This window comes from Pristis pectinata, chromosome 9, assembly GCF_009764475.1.
Source record: "Pristis pectinata isolate sPriPec2 chromosome 9, sPriPec2.1.pri, whole genome shotgun sequence".
In the NCBI taxonomy this organism is placed as follows: Eukaryota; Metazoa; Chordata; class Chondrichthyes; order Rhinopristiformes; family Pristidae; genus Pristis; species Pristis pectinata.
Genome location: NC_067413.1, coordinates 100935083 through 100960721, shown reverse-complemented (window position 1 = coordinate 100960721; position 25639 = coordinate 100935083). Strand labels below are relative to the sequence as shown.

The window sequence follows — 25639 nt, the reverse complement described above, 5'->3', positions numbered from 1 at the left end:
GCACAGGTTCAGGATAAGTTGCAAGTGGTTACAAGGGATATGAGGAAGAACTTTCTCACTCAGATAGTGGTTGGAGTCTGGAACACACTGCCAGGGTGGGGGAAGAGAGGCAGGTGATCTCACAACATGCAAGTATCTCAACGAGCAGTTGCATCACCAAAGCAATTCATGATGGAGAATGGGATTAATATAGACAGGTGCTTGATGGCAGTCATGGACGTGGTAGGTGGTGGGGAGGGTTCCAGTGCTGTACAACTCTATGACAATGGTTTCTGAGCTTTGCCTCTTGGATTGTGGAATAGATCCACGTAGTGGGTATAGAACATCTGTTCTTGTTCCTCTTCTTCAAAGAAAGAGAAAAGTTCCTCTTCAGAGATGGTTGGTGCAATCCCCAAGGGGCAGCATGTCGAGGGAGCAAGTTACTTACAAGGCCCACTATGTTCCTACAAGATTGATAGAGCACCACATTGATATGATGTGTACACAATGAAGCAAAGGAACCATCAGTGGTAACAGTCTGCAAGAGCAGGTATTCCTGCATTGATTGGCTAACATGAAACCTAGTCCTAGATACCATAGATTGTGTAACCCTCGAAGATATTTACACAGGAATGAAAAAGAAATGAGAGTATAATTCAGGAAACATTTTAAGCTCAATGGAGTGTAAAAATAACCTGTTCTTTTTCACAAATTGTCCCACACAAACACAGTTCAGGTCAAACTGCTTTCAATGCACTGATGTGATGAAATGATCTGTACGGACAGCATGTAAAACAAAGTTTCACTGTACCTCAGTACATGTGATGATAATAAACCAATTTACCAGTTGTTCCCTGGTTTGTTTGGAACATTGGCCACAGAGCTGATAGTCTGGAGTTTGTTTACTATTGTTAAATTTCCTGATATGTTGTAAGGGTCAGTGGATTGTAACATGACCCCAAGGTACCACATATTCAGTGGTCAAATATAATCCCAACACATTATTGGGAGTTTTTCTTGGTCTGATGGTGTTTCACTGCCTTGACTCTTGCAAGGAGTTGACAAATGGGGACAAGAGAGTTGTCACTAACCACTGTGCAGAGAATACATTAACAGTGGCATAATGCCAACACAGATTTAATCTCTTCAGTAGTTCGAACAACATTGCAGAGGAAATTAAGCTACAGTGTATGCAAAATGTCTCCCATTTGTGGTTATTTCTAAAGCTGAAAGAATGAAAGAGTGTGCCAACCTGTAACTACCCTACTTGTTTAATGGGAAAGTGGCTGGCAAAATCAGGGACTGGCAAACAAACAATGAAAACACCATCTGGGAAGATGGAGTCACATTTGGACACCACAAAGTTGTTTCTTCCCCCAAATATTATTGCAGCAATACTATTGCATAGCCCTACTCTGCTAGAAATGACCATCCTTCTGTTTCAATGCACCAAATGCACACTTTATTGAATTATGATTACCAATTCCAAACTGCTTTTATGATTTTAAAATTTTAATAACTATTCAGTGAAAGATACATCCATCTTTCATGCACAATTATAGATCAGACATTCTAACGAAGGACACAAATTCAAAATTCCACAGTACAGTTTGTATCAGAGCTAACAAATCTCTGCAAAGAGTGAAAAAAAATCTGGAACATAATGCACAAAACATTCGACTTTGCTATTAACATTCCATATGAAGCAATGCCTTACTTAAATCTTGTGCATCTAGTCTGTTAGCACAAGCTGAAAAGTGGTTCACCACTCAGGAAATATGTCCAACTTATACAGATAAAGCTAGACATCAATATTTATGGTATCATGTCTCAATATATAAACAAAAGGCCAAAGGAAAAATAAATTGCCACTACGTGTGACACTATTTGGCACTCATGCAGAAATCAAAGTTTGTCATGAGCCAGGGAGATTCTTTAATACACTGCTCGCCTGAAAGTTTGATAAAAATCACAAAACGTGATAGAAGTCTTGAAACATTGTGTCAGTGAATCAAAGAGATTTTTGAGAAACAGTTACCTTAGCCACATTAAATAAAAATCAGATTCAGAAGATGACAAGCATCAGAAATTGAGTCCATGGAGTTTGATTGAAAAATATCAAACCTCTTAAATAAATGTACCACTAGTTACTTAAAATGACTATATTTGTAACCCAATCGAAAAAAAAATTGGAAGATATATAGGTCTGGATTTTGTGTTAATTCTGAAGACATGCAAAACATTAAAAGATTGGGAACCAAAAGGCTCTCAAGTAAAGCAAGTCTTTTCTGCAGGAGTATCCTACTTAAAAGATCGAGTCAAAGTTACAACCTAATCTTGTACATTTCACCAGATCTCAACACACACATTTATCAATTTATCATGGTCAGTTCTTAGAATTTTGACATTCCTCCCTTTTCCCCATCTGGGCTCTTATTTTTCTTGCCACTTTAAGACACGATGCTGGAAAAACTTCCCACAATGTTCTACAATTTTTCCATCCAGCCAGAGTGTCTGGAAGTGTTCCACTTAATTACTCTAAAACAAATAGCATATGTTATCACAAGTGGTGTTGAAAGTTCCCAGACTGAAAGTATTTTTATAGTGCAAGGCTTCAAAAGGCAATAGTTTAGGAGTCACTACTAAAGAATCTCGAAAGCCACCCAAAGAGATCACAATATACATGAGTATCTGCTCAATAACAAAAAAAAAATCAATTTTGAAGATAGTTTTCAAGTACATACAATTTAATGTGTGGCACTCCTGCTGGTAGCTTTTGATAAAAAAGGGGGAAAACAGGACATATGAAGCCAACACAAATGACAAACTTGTTGGGAGATTTTTCTTCCATCAGTTTGAACTGAATTCCAGACAACGGGGCAGTTGTGCAGCCGGCTCCACGCCCCAGTGATCCGGGTTTGATTCTGACCCCTAGCGCTGACTGTGTGGAGTTTACAGATTCTCGCAGTGACTGCATGGGTTTTGCCACAGAGATCCTGGAAAACATGGATCACTCTACATTTCCTGGGAATGATCTTTCAGCAAACACGAGTACTGAAATCCACCATCCTACCACTCACCTGCACAGCCTTCAGCTAACCAGGGGATGAGAGTCTTGGAAGACACAGACTTCACCCCTTGATACCACACTCATGTGTGTGAGCAGCACTGATCCCTACCCTTCTGTGTGTGTCTGATGGGTGGACAGTAGGCACCTTAAAGCACTGAAGTAGCAGCAAACCATCTCTGCAAATCCATTGGCAGGATCAAGTGGCAAAAAAAGGAGAAAGGCAGAATGCCAAGGCCTTAAGAACGACCAAAGTCAGCGTCCTCTCCCAGACCAACATCAAGTTTCTGAGCACGCTCCACAAGCTTCAACGGACAGGCCACGTCACCCACATGCCTGATGCCAGACTCCCAAAGCACGCACAGCAGCAGAAGATTTTCAGGGGGTCAGAGGAAATGGTTCAAGGACATTTTTCATATTTTCTTCAGAAAAACAAAATGCAACATCCTCACCAACTCATGGGAATCCATTCATAATGGAGGAGCATTCAGGAAAGCAAAGAGCACCTTGTGTCTCTACAATGGGGGCCTGTTCCCAAAGTACCCACCCACTAACCCGCCAAGCACGACCTACCCCAACTGAGGCAAAGTCTGTGGACCCCATAGTGGACTTTTCACCACCTCAAACTACAGAGCTGGAGTGGAAACAAATCATCTTTGACCCCAGGGACTGCCTAGGAAGACAAAGAATTTAAACTATTGCATTGTTTGACTTAACTTCAGTCCAGTTCTAAATATCCTGAGACATGATAAAAGGGGAAAATATACAGCAGGTCAAGCACTGGACAATCTGTGGAGACAGCAGAATTAAAGCTGGGGGTTAGGAGAGACTTGCTTGAAAATGATTACATTTCTACCCTTTGAGGCAGTCCTCGGGTTTGAGGACGAACCGTTTCCACGCCAGCTGCGTGGGTTTTTGGCAGCTTGAAGTGACACTGCTAGAAACAGAGACTCAGCCTCAAGCAAAAGCAAACGAGGTTTGACAGGAAAGGAAGAGATGGTCTCATGTTACACAAAGCCCTGTGCCTGAAAGATTTCATGTTACCACCTTGAGCTTTGAGCATTCCACAATTAAGGATTCCCTTACTTAAAATGGTATTTAAATGATCGTACTTTGAGGAGTTTAAAAAGTCTTGTACTTACTAATATGCAAAAGAACCATCTTTGGTAGTAATTCAGTTCATCAAAAATAAAGCACTTTGGGCAAGATAATGGTTTCCTTTACTCATGTTAAAATTTGATAATTTTACAATTAAAGTTGACAATTTTTTTGGTCCATGATTAGCAATAAAAGTTAGCCTCCATTTCAAATGGCAACAACTAGTCTTCAATAGAAAAGTTTACTGCCAATGTTGAGTTGAAATCTAATGCCAGATGATCAATCAACAAATCCTTAAAACATGCTTGTAGCGAACCAATTGCATTCCTGTACCATATTTTCTGCCAAGATGTCTTAATAGCATCCTTTCAAATATAGTCAATTTTTTAATAATCAATGACTTTAAAGAGCATACTTTTAAAGAATTTAGCAAAAAAAGAGCAACCAGCATTGAAATTTCAGCCATTATTCAATATCAAACAGATTTTAAGTTTAAACCAACCTCAGCATTCCAAGTTGCTTTTTAAAACTATAAGGCCACATGTTTCAAATTAACTGGTGGGGACAGTAGTGAGTGAATTCTCTTCAGGATTACCAGGGCTGGGGCAGAGCTATTAGTTGGCTTTATCAGAATTTACTGGGTGACAAAGACGGTACAAGTGTCAGTTTTGCTGTTACTGCTTCACAACCCTGCTGTCCGTTCAACTTCTGGGGCAATTCCTTCACCCAGATCACAGCAGGCAAATCCAAAACAAGGCGAAATGCCAACAGCTCTCAATCCACAGATGCTGCCTAACCTTCCAGCATTTATTGAGTTTGGATTTCTAATATTTGCCATTTTTCTGCTCTAGTTACAGTATGAATATTGTGGGGCGGATGGATTGTTTGGCAGGATCTTGGATGCACACGGCTTGAAGCTGGAATCCAGACTCTCCCAGCTCATTCCCGACCTACGTTACCGCCAAGGATTGCACCGAGCAAACTGAAGCTCATTGACAAAAACAGACAGAAGTCGGAACCACTGATGGGGATGGAGACCAGGGACACAGCCTGTACCACAGCGCAATGTCTGCCCTCCCAAGGTGGGGTGGACGTTAACCTGGGAGGTGGAAAGGCATAGCAGGGGCATCAACAACCACTGCTGTTGACTGCCAAATGCTTCTGCCCCATGGGGCAGATGAACACAGGAGGTGTGCCCCTGCTGACTGCTGCGTGTCCTGTGCCACGAGGCACAATTCCACTGAATCCGCCAGGAACGCGTCCCAAGCAATTTCAGGGCCAACAGTTTTAAACAGGCTGAATCCAATAGCACTTATCAAAGCAAATCACTAACCACTGTGCTGTCATGCCAACTATACTTGTTTTACAATATTTTATTCAAATAGTCACTCCCTTGCCCCTACCAGCTGTTCCATCTCTAAGACAGCCAATGAAAACACAGCAGCAAAAGTGGCTCAATTAATGGCCAAACTGAGGCACCCCTGGTTTTCTGACCAAGTGTAAATCTTTGTCTTCTTGCTCTGGCATGCAAGGCAGTGTAGCGATTAGCGTAACGCTATTAGAGCGTCAGCGACCCGGGTTCAATTCCCACCGCTGTCTGTAAGGAGTTTGTACGTTCTCCCCGTGTCTGCGTGGGTTTCCTCCGGGTGCTCTGGTTTCCTCCCACATTCCAAAGACGTATGGGTTAGGAAGTTGTGGGCATGCTATGTTGGCGCCGGTAGCGTGGCGACACTTGCGGGCTGCTCCCCAGGATTCTCTACACAAAAGATGCATTTCACTGTGTGTTTCGATGTACATGTGACTAATAAAGAAACCTTATCTTAAGTGAAATATCTTGACATGTACCCCACTGTGATAAGACTATTGAACAGTTCCCTTATGCAATGAGATGGACTCTGACCTCATGATCTACCTTGTTGTGACCTTGCACCTTATTGCACTGCACTTTCTCTGTAGCTGTGACACTTTACTCTGTACTGTTATTGTTTTTACCTGTACTACATCAATGGACTCTGTACTTACTCAATGTAACTGCACTGTGTAATGAATTGACCTGTACGATCGGTGTGCAAGACAAGTTTTTCCACTGTATCTCGGTACAAGTGACAATAATAAACCAATACCAATACTACTGTTTCTTACAAACAAGGCCCCAGATACATGCAAGCTGTTATTGAGATCAGATTTTAATAGCCATTTATTTAAAGTTTCAAAAATTAGAGGGAGGAAGCAGCAGAGAACCTTGAATTGTATTTTATACAACTTCAGATTGTAAACATTTCATCATCTCTTCTCCAGCTTTAATCACAACCTTCTCACAACATTGCAATCTTTGTCAGCAATAGGCTATTGAGCACATCTTAAAACTCCAGAGCCCAAGCCAAATCCTTGTGAAACCATTTCCACAACCTGCTGGCAGTCTCTTGGACCCAGTTTTACTTCAGCTGGAATCGTCCTGCTGGACGAGAAGAAACAGACCTAACAGCACAGGCAGTGCAATGTGGCTCATGGCCTGGATCTCAGAACCTGCAGGGAACAAAAGTCAGGACAAACACTGCAACAGTTTGACACTCAGCTGACATCAAACGCTCAAGCTATAAAGATCAGAGGGCACTGCATTCAATTTCTTACCAATAACAACTTAATAAAACCCAGATGAAGCAGCAGCAATGTATACTTGTTCGAGAGACCTGTAGTAAGAGTGTTCAAGGTAGTTTATGGATGCAGTTTCGAATGGACGTTGACATCACGGAGACATGGGCCTCTTCATAGCACTGAGCTCACCAGACTGGGACACCCCATGACCAGTCAGCTTGGACAAAGCAGCAGCAGGTGTGAGTGCGCGATGGGTGCAACAAGGGAATTTCTTCGATAGGGCGAAATAATTCCTGTGGTTGCATCCACTGCCTTCTGCCACCTTCACTGCTACCTGAACTAACTTGTTCCTCTCTTTCTCCATTCCAGTGAAGGGTGCCAGGGTTGAAACGTTGACCATTTCCTTTCCCACAGGTGCTGTCTGACTGGTTGAGTTTTTACAGCATTTCCAGTTTTTAACTAAAAAGCCTGAACTTGCCTTTCTCCCAGCTGTATCTCCACCACTGATACAGGGGGTGCAGGAAGCAGGTGGCAGGACCCAAGCAATCTCAGCAAGCCCCTGCTCCAGTGCTGGACCCCACACAGCCCAGGGACAGGGCGCAGCCCAGAGATCACTGACAGGGCACAGCCAGCAAGATCCAAGCTCCCATACAATGCAGGAATCCCAAATTTTCTGACTGGTATGAGCATATGTGCCAACAATTCTATGCAGGACTGCCCAAAAAAAAACAAAATCTAGGCATTGTCAGGCAACCAAAAGCTCCATAAGTCAGTCAAGACAGATAATGCACTTGGTCCCAAGGTGGCAGGCACAGGGCCCAGGGCAGGCGCAGGGCACCAGGGAGGGATCAAGAGTGGAGTTGGGCAGTGGATAGAGTCTTCATTTCCATCTACTTTAACAAAAAATGTAGGTACCAGATTCAGGCAGAGCACGGAGTAGAACAGGATTTGGCTCAACTGCCATGTTCCTCATAGTTTAAGAATCCCTCAGACACGAATAACTGACCCTTGTGCAAGACGCCAGAAAGCTGCTGGTGTCCACGTCACCATATCCCAAGGAAGGAAAGTGGTTTCAGGGTCAGAGATGAGACATTAAAAAGCAAAGAGGAAACAAACATTAAAAATACCTTCATTAACTTCTCTTCTTTACAAAGACAGGGAAGCAAAGTACAAGTTGTGTGTGACCCTCTTGCTAGGTTTTTGGAGGGGTCGTGGAGGGAGGGGTTTAAAGGAAGGAGACACTCAAGCATTGTGTGGCAAATGAAAGTTGCCTTCATCTTGCTTGTTTACTGTTATTTGCTGGGATGTCAAATGGTTAAGCTTCAAGGAATGTGTAGTTATAAATCAATAGCACAGTAATTAGATTAACAAATTATTATGGTATGGGAAAACAAGGGCAAGGAAATGGGCTCTGAGATCAGCCAAATAAGCTTATTTCCACAATTATTAACTCTGCATACTTTGGTACCGTTCTCCAAACAAAAACCAATCATGGTCTCAATTCTTGTCAGTCTCAATTAAAACTAAAACTATCTCAGCTGTATTAATTTCAAAAGTTTCGGGAAGTAACTTAATAATCTGACTTTTGAAATACAGTAGGATGCCTGGCACTTAACTAATTTCTGAGCTCTGGAACCACTAACTAGGGACAGATGACAACCAAGTCCATCACAGGAAATCACATCACTTCAACAGTCACGGCTCAGATGATCTGGATAAAGTTATGTTTGCAGGCTGGGAAGACAATAATGTCAAAGAAAAAGTCTCATCTTATTTCTTTGATAGAAATTCAAATACATGAGCTTGCTGTGAGCCAGATTAGTTAGAAAGATGTTGTGACCCTTTATATTAAATTATAAATTGTGAACAGGCTTTTGATTTAATCAGGAGAACTCTCCTCCCTCCATCACGTGGCTACATGCAGCTTGTACTAAGTGAAGTCCAGCAGATATTTGCCTGTCAGTCAAGCCATCCACGCAACATCTGCTCCATCACTGAGCACAAACGTCACAACATCAGCTGAAGCAACAACCGGTATTACGTGCGCTGGGATACACATTTTCACCCAAATCCATCAATCCAAAAATTAACGACACTGTACATAGATTAACATGTAATCAACACAACGGAAAAGAAAATAAGATGTACAGAGGGCTTGTCAAATCCATGGGGACAACATATTAAAATAATTTTAATGACTTTGTTCAAAAATAAAAGCAAGCCTTCAGTTGAATTTGCATCCTTCAAAGTGACCGAGAAGTACACAGAAAAACAAAAAAACTTCACTGCTAATCCATTTTTAATAAGCACAAGAAACGTTAGGAAATGCAGCAGTCTGACAGTGACCAATTCTGCTTAATGACACTGGGTGACGTCAATGGTCGAGGGACACGCACTTGAGTCCTTTTCTTTCCCACACCCCCACTACCAGAATCAGAGACCTACAGCGTAGAAACAGGCCCTTCGGCCCACCAAGTCTGTGCGGACCATCAACCACTCTCTCACACTAATACTACTCTCCCCACATTCTCATCGATTCCCCCCCAAATTTTACCACTCACCAACACACTAGGGGAATTTTACAGTTGTCTATCAACCCTCACATCTGTGGGAGGAAACCACAGTTCCCAGAGGAAACTCACGCAGTCACAGGGAGATTGGCACACTCCCGAGCTCAGGATTGAACCCAGGTCTCTGGTGCTGCGAGAGGCTCTACCAGCTACATCACTTTGCTACCCTGCAGCCTTTACTTGTACCACTTTTCTACAAAGCAGCTTGGAATTGAATTGTATGTTGAAGGTTGCTCAAAAGCAATCCGTGTACATTTTTAAATGTGCAATTTGAACACCCAATACAATTCATTGTTAGTTTCCCCATTCAACCTATTGGAACCCAATTTCAAAGTTACCCATCCCATAGGTTTTTAAAATCCTGGTTTGTCCTCACCTCATCGAGTCACCTTCCACACCAATGGTATTCTGCACTTTGAGCCTTCACATTGATATCTCATTTTCATGGAAACTTGAATCCCAACATTAAGGATACCATGGCAGCTTAACAGCCACAAGTATACAATATCAGAGAGATGAATAAATATCACAGCAAAGTCAGTGCACAGATGAAGTGTGGAATTAAGAAGGTTTTGATTTATGCTGCTTTGTAGTCAAAAATCTGTGTGCACAGGAAATAAGTGCATGGGCCCAGATCCTGCATATGAGTTACAGCTCCCTATTTGAAGATGATGTACTTAGGAAGTGCGAAAGGATCACTAGTTCGATTCCTGGGGTGAAGTGGATTATCTTATAAGGTCAAGCAGTGTGGGCCAACACTTATTAGCATTTAACAGAATAACTGGTGCTCTAACTGAAACATCCAAGATTACGGAGGGGGCTCAACAAGGTGGATGCTGAATTAAATGTTTGTACCAGTGAGTGAATCTTGGACTCTGAGCACAGATTCACGACAACAGATTGGCCACCAGAGAGATGTGGAGAAATCTTTGTAATCTTATATTAACAGAGCTTTGAAGACCAAGATATTACATTCAAAAGGTTTGAGAAAATTGAGGGAAATCAAAAGGTTTATGGAGACCAGGCAAGAAAACAGAGCTGGGGCTAATGATCCTACTGAGAGGCACAAGCTCAATGAGTTATATTGCCTACTCAGACTCCATTTCTAAATTTTCCTCAGGGTAATTATCCTCAAAATATTTCTTAGAGAGCTTAGGATATCCTGGGATTGGAAATGGTGCTAGCTGAACACAAGTTCCTCATCTGAACACAATATTAGGCAACACTTTCTGTAATACAAGCACACAGACCAAGCTGGACCAGGCAACGGGGTAGTTGCTGCTTTAATCATTGCGACCCAAGTAATTCCGCCCCATCTCACAATAGCAATTGCCTCGTGAGAAAGCCAGAAGCACAGTCCTGCTTCACCAAAATTGGTCTTCCTGTTTATTATGGCATTGGTTCTCATTGAGAGGAGCGCCTTTGGAACCTTCTACATCAAAATAGTCTCTCATTCAGTGGTTTTCAAAAAAATACACAAATGGAATTTTAAAAAATTGAAAGCAAGTGAGTACAAGATTACTTGCACATCTGTAAGCTATTTTCTGAAACCACTGATCCAAGACTGACTAGAAATTGTATGACTGCGTCGGTGTAATTTTCCCACAATTACTCGGTCTCAAAAGACCAATTTTTAAAAATACATTTTCCAACCCCAACAAAAAAGGTCACTAATTGAGCATGATCAAGGAACTCAAAAGATATTTAAGGATTTCCAAGCATTTCCTCTGTTGAGTTAGATGGGCAGGGCAGGAGAGTGAAATGGACACAAGAACTTCTTGTCCATGGAAAGACCACAAACGTCTACTTCTGTGGGCAAAAGACCCAGCAACGTTTCACCGCCTTAGGTATTGCCCTTTCTCACCAAACCCTCTCTTCCGACAAAACTAGTTTCCACTAGCAAAGTTACAATAATTGAACACAAAGTGAAAAGGTGAAATAGAAGTGCTAACAGACATTGATTATTTGGACACTGGCACACTTGCAGTGCTCCCTACCTCACAGCATTTGAGCTGGAGTTCATTGCAATGGCTCACCATCACTTTAAGGACAAGCACGAATGATCATTAAATGATCATCTCATCTTAGGTGCACCTCATGTGACTAAGAACCACATCGGATTCGACCAGGTTCACACATTGCAACTTTGGCTTGACTAGATGTCATGTCAGTGGATATGTTCAAATAATTACATGAATGCACTTAGGTCTGTCATGGTAAACATTTAAGCACTTCAAAAAGAATCCCTGAACTCTGTACATTTAAGGTCTGGTTGGTTCCATGTCAAAGGGTTGACATCTCAGGTTTTCCAAGAGCTTAAGCCAAAATTACCCACAGTGAACTACCAAACCTTAAATAAAAAGTGTTTACAAATATTTATGAAACAGAATTACAAGTTAGGTGTGTGCAAGAATGGCAGATTTTCCTTCCCTGAAGATCACTGATGAACCAGATGGGTCATATATATAAACATTTGAGGACAAGGTTGAATTCCCAAGCTGTTGAGGTGGGATTCCACCTCCTTTCAATAATCCAGGCTTCTGAATACATGCCATCATACTTCAAATTATGCAATTTAATGGTCTTATACTCAACATCTGCAAGACAGAGTCCTCTACAACCAACCTCCACTGTATCACACTGCCCTTTGACCAGAAAGGTTCATAGCAAGACCATGAAAAACGTGGACCACTTCCCATTTTTCGAGAGACACATTTCAGCAAAAAAAAAATCAATGGCAAAAGTCGTCAGCACCTTCAATTCAGCAATACAACCTTTGGTCAAGAGGGAAAGGGTGTTTGAAGATCAAGACTTGGCATAAACCTTACAGAGGCAGTGGCTTATGCTATCCTGTATGCTTCTGAGACTTGGGACAATACACAGCAGGAAAATCAAGGCGTTGGAAGAAAATCACCAACACTGTTTAGCTAAATTCCTCCAAATTCAGTCGAAGGATTAGCGAACTAGACCAATGGTTGCAGCACTGAGGCCTGGTTACACTTGGTTGGCAATGTAAACCAGGCCACCTCATTTGCATGTCAGACACCAGACTCCCAAAACAGACTGGAATTTTTCCAAGCTGTGTCACGGGAGGAGATTGCCAGGTGGGAAGGGAAAAGATTCAAAACCTTCTTGGGGGGAGAAAAAAAAACACCCCCACTTGTAGCCCAAGCAACAGTCAGGATGGCAGGGAGGATTGAGTCAGTGGTTTGGGAGGATGCAGGAGCCAGTGTCAGCAGTGGGAGGAGTGCACCACTTCACCAACTACCCAGCTGCACCATCTATGCAGGAGTCTGCACTTCCCACACTGGCTTCATTAGTCATCCCAAAACCCAGAAAACCACTGAGGAAGCAAGTCATCCTCAATGCTGAGAGACTGCCAAAGACAATGAGTTCTCAAGGTGTTGCATGGGTGGGGGAAAATGCCTACACCTAGATAATTACCTCTTGTCAAAATTTCTAGGACCCAAAATAAATGGATTAAATATTTTCAGAATACACAAAAAGGTTTCAGCTACTAATTAGTAAAAAAAAATTATGGACCAAAATTTACTGGGCAGGAAAACATATTCAAATTCCCAAAATACATCAATTTAAAGAACTTCTATAGTATCGATCTTCCTATTACTGAACTATGTGGGAAAGCCATCAGCTAAGGCTGTACAATAGGCAAGATGATACTTGGCCTCTGGGAAAGGAAAGGATTGATGTCCTAACCTTCTTTCCAATAAAACATACCAACCTTCTTTACACCCTAAAGGCACAATAGTTTATCTTGTTCCACAAGCAGAACTTACCATGACCAACATGCAGTTAACTTTTTCTTCTAGGTGTACTGATACACTTTCTAATTGTTCACTAATCTAAAACGCAAAAGAATATTCCAGAACCTCCAATGTGACATTCTAACAAAAGGATCATTGTTAATCCTTGATAAGTAATCTCAGAGACAACAAATATGAAATAGTAGAATTCTTTGCTTTCAACGAGACTCTACTTACAGAAACCTGTCTCAACCATTATTGTGTTGATTGAACTGTAACAGTCCCTACCTCCAACTTCTGTAACCCATTTATGCATTCACAGGAACTCATTTATATTCTGACTGTTCAAAAACATTAGGCTAATGCTTCAGAACTCTTCAGAGCTTGCTCCAAAGACTGCACAAGAACATTTTCTGTACCAGAACTGCAGTAAATCAAGTGCTAGCAAAAAAAGAACAGAACACCCACATTTGCAATAATAATGAATACTGTATCTCCAGCCATGCTGCTGGGAATACAATTTGACTTCGAAATATTCTGGATTTCTGTAATCCAAATTTAAAATCACTGTTTCCATAGCGACCTAAATATCACATCTTTCTACCTTCAGGGTAGATCTTCATGTTTTCTCCAACTGCTTTTACCAATACAACTTTTTTTGTAAAATACATTGGATGCCTGCTTTTCCCTAACTTTGATCAAGTCAGAAACAGATTAAGAAGTTGTTTGTGAACTGTGCGTTTCCCAATTTCAGTATAGCCATTTGATTAATTCCTAACAAACAGAGCATTCCTTTATCTTGGCTATCGAATTCCATGAAGTATACAACTATTAGAGACTGCACAGAATGAGCACCTGAAAAGTGGATGTACCATCTCCTCAAATGTGGGAAATAAAAGCCTAACCTCATTGGCTGATTTCCTACTCCTGTGTTCTCACACTCAAAAAAAAAATCACAGATTAAGCCAACATTAAGCAAAATTATATCTGTGCTCTTCAAAGTAAGATAATTCCACACTTTTAACATAGTTCTTTAGAAAGCCCATAACAAGATGTGCATCCCTACTAAAGGGTTTCAGTCAGACAACACTTGCAGTTTTCAGGTTTCCTACTTTATGCACGCTTTCCCGGTTGGAGAGCAAGGAAAGGCAATGTGCCTGCTCCACCAATGCCACTGATGATGGGAATGACATCCAAGTTAACTTCCTTCTGGCTTTCCATCAAGGTACAAGCAATCTATCCCCCCACTTACTTCCTCGGCAGCTCCCAGTAATTTCTGTGTTTTTTTCCCTATACTATTGCTATGAAACAAAAGTTACAGTGGCTTTCAAAGCAAAATATATTGGTAAAGCACCCAAAATCAGAGGCAGGGGTGTGAGGGGCGGGGGGGGGGGGGGGGGGGGGGAGCGGGTGGGAGGGTAGGTAGAGGTAGGTGACTTTATCTTCAAGTGAAACAAAAAAAAACTCAGATCTTTCAAGTCAAATTTGTTAAATTCAATGAACAATTTTGGTATTGGTTTATTATTGTCACTTGTACAGAGGTACAGTGAAAAACTTGTCTTGCATACCATTCATACAGATCAATTCATTACACAGTGCATTGAGGTAGTACAGGGCAAAAACAATAACAGAATAGAATAAGGTGTCACAGCTACAAAGGAAGTGCATTGCAGGTAGACAATAAGGTACAAGGTCATAACGAGGTAGTTTGAGAGGTCATAAGTCCATCTCATCATATAAGGGAACCATTCAGTAGTCTCATCATTAAATAACTTAAATTGTGAGATGTACCCACAAACTGAACCTGATAAGAATAGAATTAGATTAGTGAAGTTTTCACTGTGCACAAATTTAAAATAAATGTCAGCTTGTGATATTACACCAGGCAAGCCTACACACAAAAACGAAAAGTGACCAGATATGCAATCATCCAGGTACACAAGGTCTCAGACTGATGTGTTGAAGGAATCAAAGGTAACTTTGCTTTGTGGGTCAGAAAATGATGCATAATCTCAAATTCAAAAAGCCTCTCCAAAATAAACCACAAGGGGAATGAAATAGTCAAAATACCACCATCCTCTCCCTAAACACAAGATGTCCACCACTCTCATTCCCACAAAACAATGATGACCTCAAGGTGCCCTCTCCCACCCATTCCTTCCCTTCCTCATCCTACTTCTCCACCATGCGCAGCAACACACGATATTAACTAGTGTTAAGAGAATGAGATTTTTATTATATTAAAATCTTGAACGGATCCTTGTTGACCTTCTCCAAATTCATTAATGTTCAAGCATTTTAATTTGGGAAAAACAAAATACTTAAAGCATTCCGATTATAACTTCCTGATGCTGACTTTTTACAAACTAACCCCAAAATGTCCTAAACACCAACCTATGCGATCAAATTAACTCTGTGACGAGGCCTTGAAACAGCAATTTTACTTCTTCAAACATGGCACAATGGGAGAATCCACACAGACGTTTACGATTATAGATTAAGCAGCAATGTTCAAGAGCTCCAGCTCTCTTCACAAGTACATATCCCAAGGAAAAGCAAAGAGACTGGCCAGTACCTTGTGATCAACTAATTAGATTCAGAGCTCTTTTCCTACATCAAGTCAACCAATGGTTTATGGATGAATGTTAAAAGATATGAATTGAAGATCAAAATATTTGCTAAGAATTTTCAATATCTATTTGAACGGTTAAATTTCCATGAATTTACATTAAGCAGTATCCTTGGAAAACCAGGAAGCATTTCTAGTTTTTTAATTTCAGATTACATACACCCTTTCTAGTTTGGACCACGCAGGCAATATGCATGGTCTGCCTGTGCCACAGCTGATGACAATATGCGTGCTCCACCTGTGCCACAGCCAATGACAATGATGTCCAAGTTGACTTCTTTCTGGCCTTCCTTCCAGGTACATGAAACTCCATTCCCTCCTGCCTTCCCAGAAGGGATTTCATTGAAGTCAGGAAGTTCTACTCCTGACTAAAGCAACAATGCAGAATTATTGTTTGCAAGGACGGCCAGATTGAGAATCCAGGCCATGACCGAGACACCCCTCACGTGAACATGATCACATCTTGTACTTGAGTGAAATCCATGTCACCATTATTTTGGTTATGCTCCAATGCTGGATTCCTCATTGAGTCCATTGGCAGAAGGCTGATTCTACAGCTACACAGCAGAAAAACTGGATGCTAAGCAAGCGCCAGGTTAAAATTCAACCATTGTTCATTTCAGCCATTTGCAGGTTTTAAATTAAGTTAACCAATGTGTTTAAATGAAGTTAAAGTGGTTAAATGATTTCTGTTTTTGTTTAAAAATTTTCAAATTTAATTGTTCCAAGTATAATTAATACTTTTGTTTTGAATGTTTGTGAATGACATTCACAAACATGGAAAGAGTTGTCAAGGGGTGTGGCTTAACCAAATGTCAAAGCTCCATGGGACATTACTGATTCGGACATAGCTGTGGTGTTGAAATTAGTCTTTATCCATCATGAAAGGTACTTGGCACACCTACTCTTTGCTGCAAATACAAGGTATCTGGGCATCAATGAGGCAGAGTATCCTTAAGAAAATGCATTTGACAAAAATTAAATTTACAACATGTACTTTGATGATGCAAAGTTCAAAAAAATCATGTTGTCATGAGACCAAATTGGTCTCAGGTGTAGTCATTTCACAACAGCATCAAAGCACACATGACATATTCATGAAATTTTAAACAGGTTGACAAACATTCCAGACTGTGACAATGTTCTGCAAAGCAGCCATATACACAACTCTGCTGACCAATTTAATCAAAACATGGATACAGAGAGAAACTCTTAACATTTATTTGGTTTTCAGGAAAGTGGGTGTCACTGGCAAAGCCAGCACCTAGCTATCCTCAAGAAGGCAGTGGTGAGACATTGCTTTCAAAACAAAACGTAGCAGGCCTTCTGAAGATACTCTCTGATGTTGTGCTGGATTTAGACCAAGCGACAATGAAGAAACAGCAATGTACCTCCATGCCAGTTCCCAGGACTGAACATCACCAATGGCCTGTTCTGGTCTAACCACGTAGATGCCACAGCCAAGAAAGCTCACCTGTGCATCTACTTCCTCAGGAGGCTAAAGAAATTTGGCATGTCCCCATTGACCGTGACCAATTTTTAAAATCAATGCACCATAGAAAGCATCCTATCTGGATGTATCACGGCTTGGTATGGCAACTGCTCTGCCTAAGACCACAAGAAACTGCAGAGAGTTGTGGACACAGCCCAGCACATCACAGAAACCAGCCTCCCCTCCATGGACTCTGTCTATACTTCTCACTGCCTCAGTAAAGCATCTCAGCATAATCAGACCCCACTCTGGACATTCTCTCTTCTCCCCTCTCTCATCAGGCATAAGATACAAAAGCCTGAAAGCACATACTACGAGGCTCAAGGACAGCTCCTATCCCGCTGTTATAAGACAATTGAACAGTTCCCTAGTACGATAAGATGGATGCTTGACCTCACAACCTACCTCGTTACGACCTTGCACCTTATTGTCTACCTGCACTGCACTCTCTCTATAACTGTAACACTATTCTGCACTCTGTTTTACCTTTTACTACCTCAAGGCACTGTTGCAATGAAATGATCTGTATGGATGGCATGCAAAGCAAAGTTTTTCACTGTACCTCAGTACATGTTACAATAATAAACCAATTCCATCAAGCTTGCAGGGAAACCACAGGTGGTGTCCTCATCAACCATTAAGGACAAGGGCAGTAGGTGCAAGTTGCAGGTTGGGAGATGCTCTCATTACAGCCTCAGCAAGGAAGTGCAGTCAGTTTGTAGACAGATAAACTGCAGCCACAGTGCAACAATTACAGAAGTAACCTATGTTGTTTTGGGTGATCAAGTTAAGAAATCCTACCAAGACAAAGGTAATTTGAGCAATCCAATATCCTATGACAAACAGTATTACCCTCAGGATCCAAAAGGACAATACACTCAATATCGTCGAACAAATCTTTGCTTATTCAGTTCTAGTCAGCACAGATTAGAAAAGATGGATCATGGTTGGCCAACTACAGGATTTTCAAACAGAGACATAAAAGAAAAATAAATGCAAGTGGATTTTAAAAAGCATTTCAATATGTTCCACATGAGACACATTGCCATGGGAAAGGTAACATGGAAAGAGAGAGAGTTGAAAGGCAGACAGAAAATGGAAGGAAGTATAAAAGAGTATCTCAATTGGGAAAAACTTTACAAGTGGAATAATAATCCCATTAACTATAGATTAGATTTAGCATTAAATTGAAGCATTTTTTTTTAAATTTACTAAGCCACCACAGAATTCAAGGTGAACGGCAATGAGTACTGGAAGCCTGTAATACAGGTTAGTTTGATAGATCATTGACAGATGTTAACTAATACATTTTGGAAGAATATGGGGTATTCTTACAAGTGAATAGACGAGGCCATTAAAATGCTACAAGCAATATCCTTGTATCTAAGAGCATCAAAGACTGGATCCACTACAAACACAGGAAATCCAAAATAAAAAGAAAATGTTGGAAATTCTCATGAAAGTTCATTAACACAAGACATGAACTATTTCTGTTCTGACAAATGCTGTCAGACCTGCCTTGTGGAGAACATTAAGGGACTGCGACAGGGGATAACGTGGGCCATCTTGGGCACGTCAGTGCAGAAAGAATATTGGACAGGAGTACACCATTCAAACCTTGCACGATTGCATTAGATCACAGCTGACATGTACTTCAACTCCCCCTGCCTCCTCTTGTTGCAATTCTACAAAATGTTTAACCAGCTTAAAACCTTTAATGGCTGTCAGCATCCATCAATTTTCTGATGGAACAAAATCCAATTTTACACTACACATTTGACATGATGAAGTGTTTTATTCCTACAAGGTTTAACTCCAATGTTACAATTTCTATTTCAACCTTCCTACCAGAGGTATAATTCCATTTTCCCCACAGTAAAATCCCTGCAAGTTTTATAATTATCATTCAACATTCTAATTTTAAGCCAAGTTTATGTTATTTACCATCAAAGGATTCCTTTAAAAAGGAAAACTATGAAGCTAAAAATTGAAGCTAAAAATTGAAGTCTATTTTCCACTGGTGAATTGACAAAGAAAAAGCATAAATTCACCAGAAGAATGAGAATTAAGATTTTAATTATTTTTGAATACAAATGGAATCAATAATATTTTAGAATAAGACAACAGACAGCATTTTTCAAACAAACAGGCTCAATTGTTTCTTGCATATTATAAAATTCTATAATACTGTCTGCTCGACGAGGGAGGATAGATCTGGCTTATGTCTAGATTAATGCAGACTGACCCATTTCTGTACTGTAATATTTCACCAGCCTCACACGTTCCAGTTGTGGACATCCTGCATTTTTGGCCCTCGTAACTATTTCCCGAATAGAACAATACATGAAAACAGAGGAAAGGAAGGAGAAAATAACAGTTTAAAATAATACATCTTCAATATATTCCAAACCAATTTTTTGAAATTCCTTTAATTTGAAGATTTTATAATCTTATTGAAGGGAAATGTCATTGAATAATTTGAGTATTTAAGTCTTCAGTCTTATGCAATAAGTTAGTAAAATCTTGCTACAGACATTTAATTTCTGGATATAGTGGAAGTGGCTACAAACAAAAAAAATTACATTTGTGCTACTGATACTCCCAAAACATAATTTTCATAGAATTCCCCAGATGTTTGAATTTGATGCACATGTACGTACTGCAGGCAGTCTGATACCAACACAAAGCTGATCACCACATTTCAATACTCTACAAATCAAGGTGTTGATTAAATCAGTACACACTGTACTGTGAAAAAAACCTCCAACATAACTGTGCCAGTGACAAGCAGAGACCTCTCTTTGGTACCTGGCAGTGCTGAAGTGAACTATCCAGCAAAAAAACCATTTACCTTACAAGAGATGATTTGACTTGTTTTCCCAGTTATTTATACTTTGAGATACTGCCTTCCTTGCAAGGATAACTGGATCCAAATAAGAAACATTCAGATCCATTCTGCACACCGGTGGCTTTTGTTAATGGATCAGGCAATCATCAATGGGGTAATGCACATACAGGACAATTAAATCTGCCAGTAGGGATCCTACTGCCTTATCAGAATTTGAGCCACCTAGAACTTTATAGGATTTCATTGCCCAAGTAACTGGTTGGCTGGACAGCAACTGCAGATATGGGCCTGTACTACACAACTTCAGGCATGAAGTAGCAAAAAAACAAAGAGTTGTATATGTCAAGTGATGTCAATATCCTGACTTCACATCACATATTGGTTCCTCCAGTTGTAAACACAGAGCTTCAGCAGCAACAGCTCAACTCTCCAAAACTCAGATGAGAAATACTGTGACCTTGATAGGCAAGTATTGTTCTTGTGTACAGTCCTCCCTTTACATGTTTCAGCAGAGGTCTCAATGTTCTCATCTGCTACTTGCCCAAACATCTGCTGTTGGTGAATGGAGTGCTCCACACAGCTCGCCAAGAACCTTGATATTTACTTCTCCTTCCAAAACACTGTACTCAGTCTCGATCAATTGTTTAATCCAAATTTTCAAAAAAATCAAAGGCACGCCTGCTGTAAGACTCCCACCCTCAAACAGCCTTATTATAATTATAAACTAATTTTGACTTTTGAAAACCAAAATTATTGGCTTAATCAAAGTACGAATAATTTTGCAAACTCTCAACCAAATTCGTTGCGGCAAAGCAATCCATAATGTAGAATGAACTAAAAATCAGTCACAACTGGATTGTTCCAAGGCATGAAGTTTTACTGAATTCTATCAACATACTAAGAGTATGGGAAAAATACAAAGCAATATTAAAGTTCTGCTGCTTGGAGTGTTAATGGGTCTCTCTGTTGGAGACCAGTATCAGAAAAAAATCTTCCAACCTGAACAATCTCTGATGTCCAGTAAAGTTTATTAGAATGTTATTTTATTTCTGGGACAGTTAACTCTATAAAACATTCAGGAGAGCAAGTGAAATTGCGACAGATCGACTGACAAATTACATAGATTTTTAAAAAATGATAAATAAAGTGTAACTTCACTGAAGAGAGTGGCGTGTGACAATGTACAAATGTCATCGGAATAGCTGTTGAGAATAATACTCCTTCCAGAACAAAAAAAGTTTGTTTAATTTCACTTTGAATTCATTTACTTTAACGGTTTTGTGGCGAATTCCGTGGGGTTTAAACTACACAAAAGCCAAACATGTAACGAGATGACAACATCCCGATCGATGCAGGGAAGCAAGGACCGGGCTGCGCGGCTGAATATCTGGGGCAGGAACCGGGGATTTCACATAAACCGGTGAATCAGGGAGCGCTGACCAGAAGACAATCTCACACGCCATCTAAAGGACGGCGGAGATACACGCTCACCTGCACCGCCACACACAAACTTTGTCTCCCACTCTTCCCAGCCCTTCCCCCGGGAGAATGCACGGCCCGTTCCGCCAACGGGGTCATCCCCACACGGCGACCGGTGACCGCAGCCTCCTGCCCACAGCCCCCAGTCCCGGCCGCGGGTGCCCCGGGGGATTAGGGATTACAGACGCCGCCGTCCCGCACGGGGAGAGCGCCGCCGAGCCGGCTCCGCTCCCACTCGCAACTGCCGGGGACGGAGGGGGGGGGGGGGGGGGGGCAAAGCTCCTCCACACCCCCTGAGATCCGATCTCCGGGCACCGGCTGAGCGGGGAGTTGGGCTCGGATTACGTTCAACTGCAGATGGAACACTGCAGCACTGAGGTGACCCCCAACTTTCACCGCTTGCCAAGAAGATATTGGATCGCTGCCCCGCCGAGGAGGATCTACCCCCCCCCCCCCCGCCAGACACCCCCCCCCCGGACCTCCCAACCACCCCCCCCCCACAGACCACCCTCGGACCCGTCCCCCGGACCCCCAGACCCCTGACCCACCACCCGGACCACCCTCGGACCCCTCTCCCGGACACCCCCCGGACCCCTGAACCCACCCCCCCCCCCCCGGACCACCCTTGGACCACTCCGCCGGACCGCCAGACCCCCCCCCCCCCCCCCGGAGCCCGGACTCACCAGCTCTCCGTTGGCCAGGGTGCAGAGCCCCAGGGTGAGGAGGATCCAGCCGTTACCCATCCCGGGCGCAGAGCCGAGGTCCGGGCTGCAGAGGGTTCACGCCGCCTCCCTCCCTCCGGGAAGCCGGGGCTTCTCCCCGCCAGCGAGCCGAGCCCCAGCCGCACCTCCTCAATCCCAGCAGCGCGGCTTCCCCTCTCCTTCCTCAGCGGCTGATCCTCCGCCGACTCGCCCCTCGCGTCCCGCTTCCTCCTTCCCTGATCAAAATGCAATTCAGATCATTAAACTTTGCAGCTCAGGCAGAAACACAGCCGAAAGGAATACAGAAGGCAGGAGCTCCCTCCTCAGCCCATTAGCACAGCCCTTACCTAACTCCTGCAATAACCCCCGTGCGCCGAGGCTGTGGGATTTAACTGAGGGAAGCCCGCTCCGAGCGTGCGCGGCGGGGCTGATGGACGTGAACGCTCGGCAGTGCCGTCCCGTCCCGTCCCGTCCCGTCCGCCGCGTCACTGGGAGCCGCGTCCACCCCGCTCCAGCCTGTTGCTCTCTGCACAACTCCCCGTGTGCACAGGGCCAGTGAAACTCTGATTGCAGCAGCATCACAGGCACAGACCATCAGATCAGCAGCACTGACAAGAAAAACATAACTTATGTGCAATTTTTATAAGAAAGAACACAGTTGGAACAAAAAAACAGTCCATTTTAGTGCAAAGTGATCAAAGTGTTCATGGTGTTGCTAAACTGTAGTGATTAGGGTTGTGCCTGTTCGTTCAAGAACCGAATGGTTGAAGGGAAGTAGCTGTTCCTGAACCTGGTGGTGAGGGGACTTCAGGCTTCTGTACCTCCTGCCCGATGGGAGCTGTGAGAAGATGGCACGGCCCGGATGGTGGGGATCTTTGTAGATGGATGTTGCCTCCTTGAGGCAGCGCCTCCCGTAGATACCACCAATGGTGGGGAGGGATGTGCCCGTGGGCTGAGTCCACTGCTCTCTGCAGCTTCTTACGTTCCTGCACATTCAAATTGCTGTACCAGGCCATGATGCACCCAGTCAGAATACTTTCAACAGCGCATCTGTGGAAGTTTGTTGGCGTGTTCGGTGACAAGCCGAAACCCCTTAACCTCCTAAGAAAGTAAAGACACTGGCGCACCTTCCTTGTGATTGCATCTCTGTGCTGGGCCCGGGACAGGTTGTTGGATAGGTTAACGCACAGGAATTGAAAGCTGCTGATAGGACAAAACAGAGGCAGAAAATCAAGTGAAGCTTGGTTGGCTCAGCAGGGGAACCGGTGCCAATTACCCAATAACAACAACTTACATTTCTTCAGGTAACTCACTTTCTCTTTGTATCAGAACTGTCCATTTCTGTTGTAATCATCCAAATGTGACATTGGCTCAGTTTTACTCTCTCCACCAGTGCAATCTCTCTCCACCAGTGCAGTCTCAGATTTACTCTCTCCACCAGTGCAGTCTCTCTCCACCAGTGCAGTCCATCCCCCATCCTGCACTTTCTCACGTTCCTTTGCCTGTGATCTCGTTCTCCATCCATCCTCAACTCACACCTGTTGTTCCATTTTCCTTTCTAACTGCTCCATTAACCCATCCACTGGATGACCCCTACAACTTATCTCCATGGCAACCCTGTCCTCACCCTCAGTGAGATATTACCTTTGAGCTGCCCATCCCTCCTTAACCTTCCCTGCAGCTTAAAAACTAACTTGTTTCCTCTCTTTCCCCATTCTGACCAAGGGCCTCTGATTTGAAACATCAAATCTCTTTCCACACCTGCTGCCTGACCTGATGAGTGTTTCCAGCATTTTCTGTTCTTATTGCAATTATATGGCACCTTTAAAGTAATAAAATATCTCAAGATGCTTGGTGTTAAAATTTAACATTAAACCAGGAAGATGGGATCCAAGGACTGTCTAAAGAGAGATGTAACGAGGCAGAATGGTTTAGAGAGTGTATCCCCGGCGTGGGTCACCTGCCAAGGGCAATGGTGAAGCAACTCATCCATTTAGAGCCTGGAATTGGAGAAGCACAGATATCTGGGAGAATTTCTTGGAAGGGGAACATGGAGAAATGGAGGGATGAGTCTGCAGTGGGATTTGAAAACGAGGACAAGATTTTTTAGACTACAGAGGGTGAAGAGGATTTTTTTTTCACTGTAAAGTCTATATTGCTTGATAATTAATACATTTTAGTTCATTAAGTTGCTACCTGCACAACATACCCTGTGGAAATTATGTTTAAGTAGTGAGGAGAGAAAAAAATCTCTCACTATTTCATAACAAGCAGTGAAACAAAAATAAGGTTTGTGGCTCTGGAATATATTTCTTTCTACAAACCACAGCGAAGAACCAATACTAGACACTTCCCCCAATGCAGAAGCTGCACAGAGTCGTGGGCACAGCCCAGCGCATTACGGACACCAGTCTCCCCTCCTTTTACACCATCTTCACTTCTCGTTGTCTTGGTGTAGCAGCCAGCATAATCAAAGACCCCACCCACCTGGGACATTCTCTCTTCTCTCCTCTTCCATCGGGTAGAAGATACAGGAGCCTGAGGGCACGTACCACCAGGCTTAAGGACAGCTTCTACCCCACTGTGATAAGACTATTGAACAGTTCCCTCATACAATGAGATGGACTATGACCTATGACCTCATGACCTCACAATCTACCTTGTTGTGACCTTGCACCTTATTGCACTGCACTTTCTCTGTAGCTGTGACACTTTACTCTGTACTGTTATTGTTTTTACCTGCACTACATCAATGCACTCTGTACTAACTTGATGTAACTGCACTGTGTAATGGATTGACCTGTAAGATCGGTTCCTAAGACTAGTGTTTCACTGTACCTCGGTACAAGTGACAATAATGAACCAATACCAATACCAAAAGGCAAGACAATTTACCTTTTACTTTGCATCACAATCAAATTAACAATCAGGTTTCTTCAAAGACTGTATCATATTTTTAGATAGTTCTTGCAATATTTTCAAAGGCTGTGTATCAAAAATAAATGTGATTCTGCCAAATATGTGTTTGGCAGTTATCGCAACAAACTGTGTGCAGATAGAGTTAAAGTTATATTTTTAAAGGTTTATTTTCACAGTCAGTAATGTTCTGTATTACAAAAACATTGTTCCTTTCCTGTCACTAATTGGATTCAAATTCAGCCCTTAATTTAATGTTTTTGTTAGCCATGAAGAAAGCCTGCTGAAAATTACTTTGGATGCCTTGGAATGAATTGGAAGCAAATGTATTATGTAAACTTGTTTTGCTCACAGAGGCATACAGGACAGAAACAGGCCCCTGGCCCAAATCATCCATACTGACCAAGGTATCCATCTAAGCCAGTCCCATTTGCCCGCGTTTGTCCAATATCCCTCTGAATCTTTCCTATCCATGGGCCTGTCCAAGTGTCTTTTAAATGT

General features: G+C 42.3%; 1 protein-coding gene across 1 annotated transcript in view; it reads right to left on the bottom strand.

The window, feature by feature from the left end:
- The window catches only part of sdc2 (syndecan 2), a 96554-nt gene extending 73971 nt beyond the window's left edge, over positions 1 to 22583 (bottom strand). The window contains exon 1 of the mRNA XM_052022631.1: positions 22205 to 22583. Coding sequence (XP_051878591.1) covers positions 22205 to 22264 — 60 coding nt within the window. The 5' untranslated portion in view covers positions 22265 to 22583. The remainder of the gene's footprint in view (positions 1 to 22204) is intronic.
- Between the last annotated feature and the right edge of the window lie 3056 nt (positions 22584 to 25639).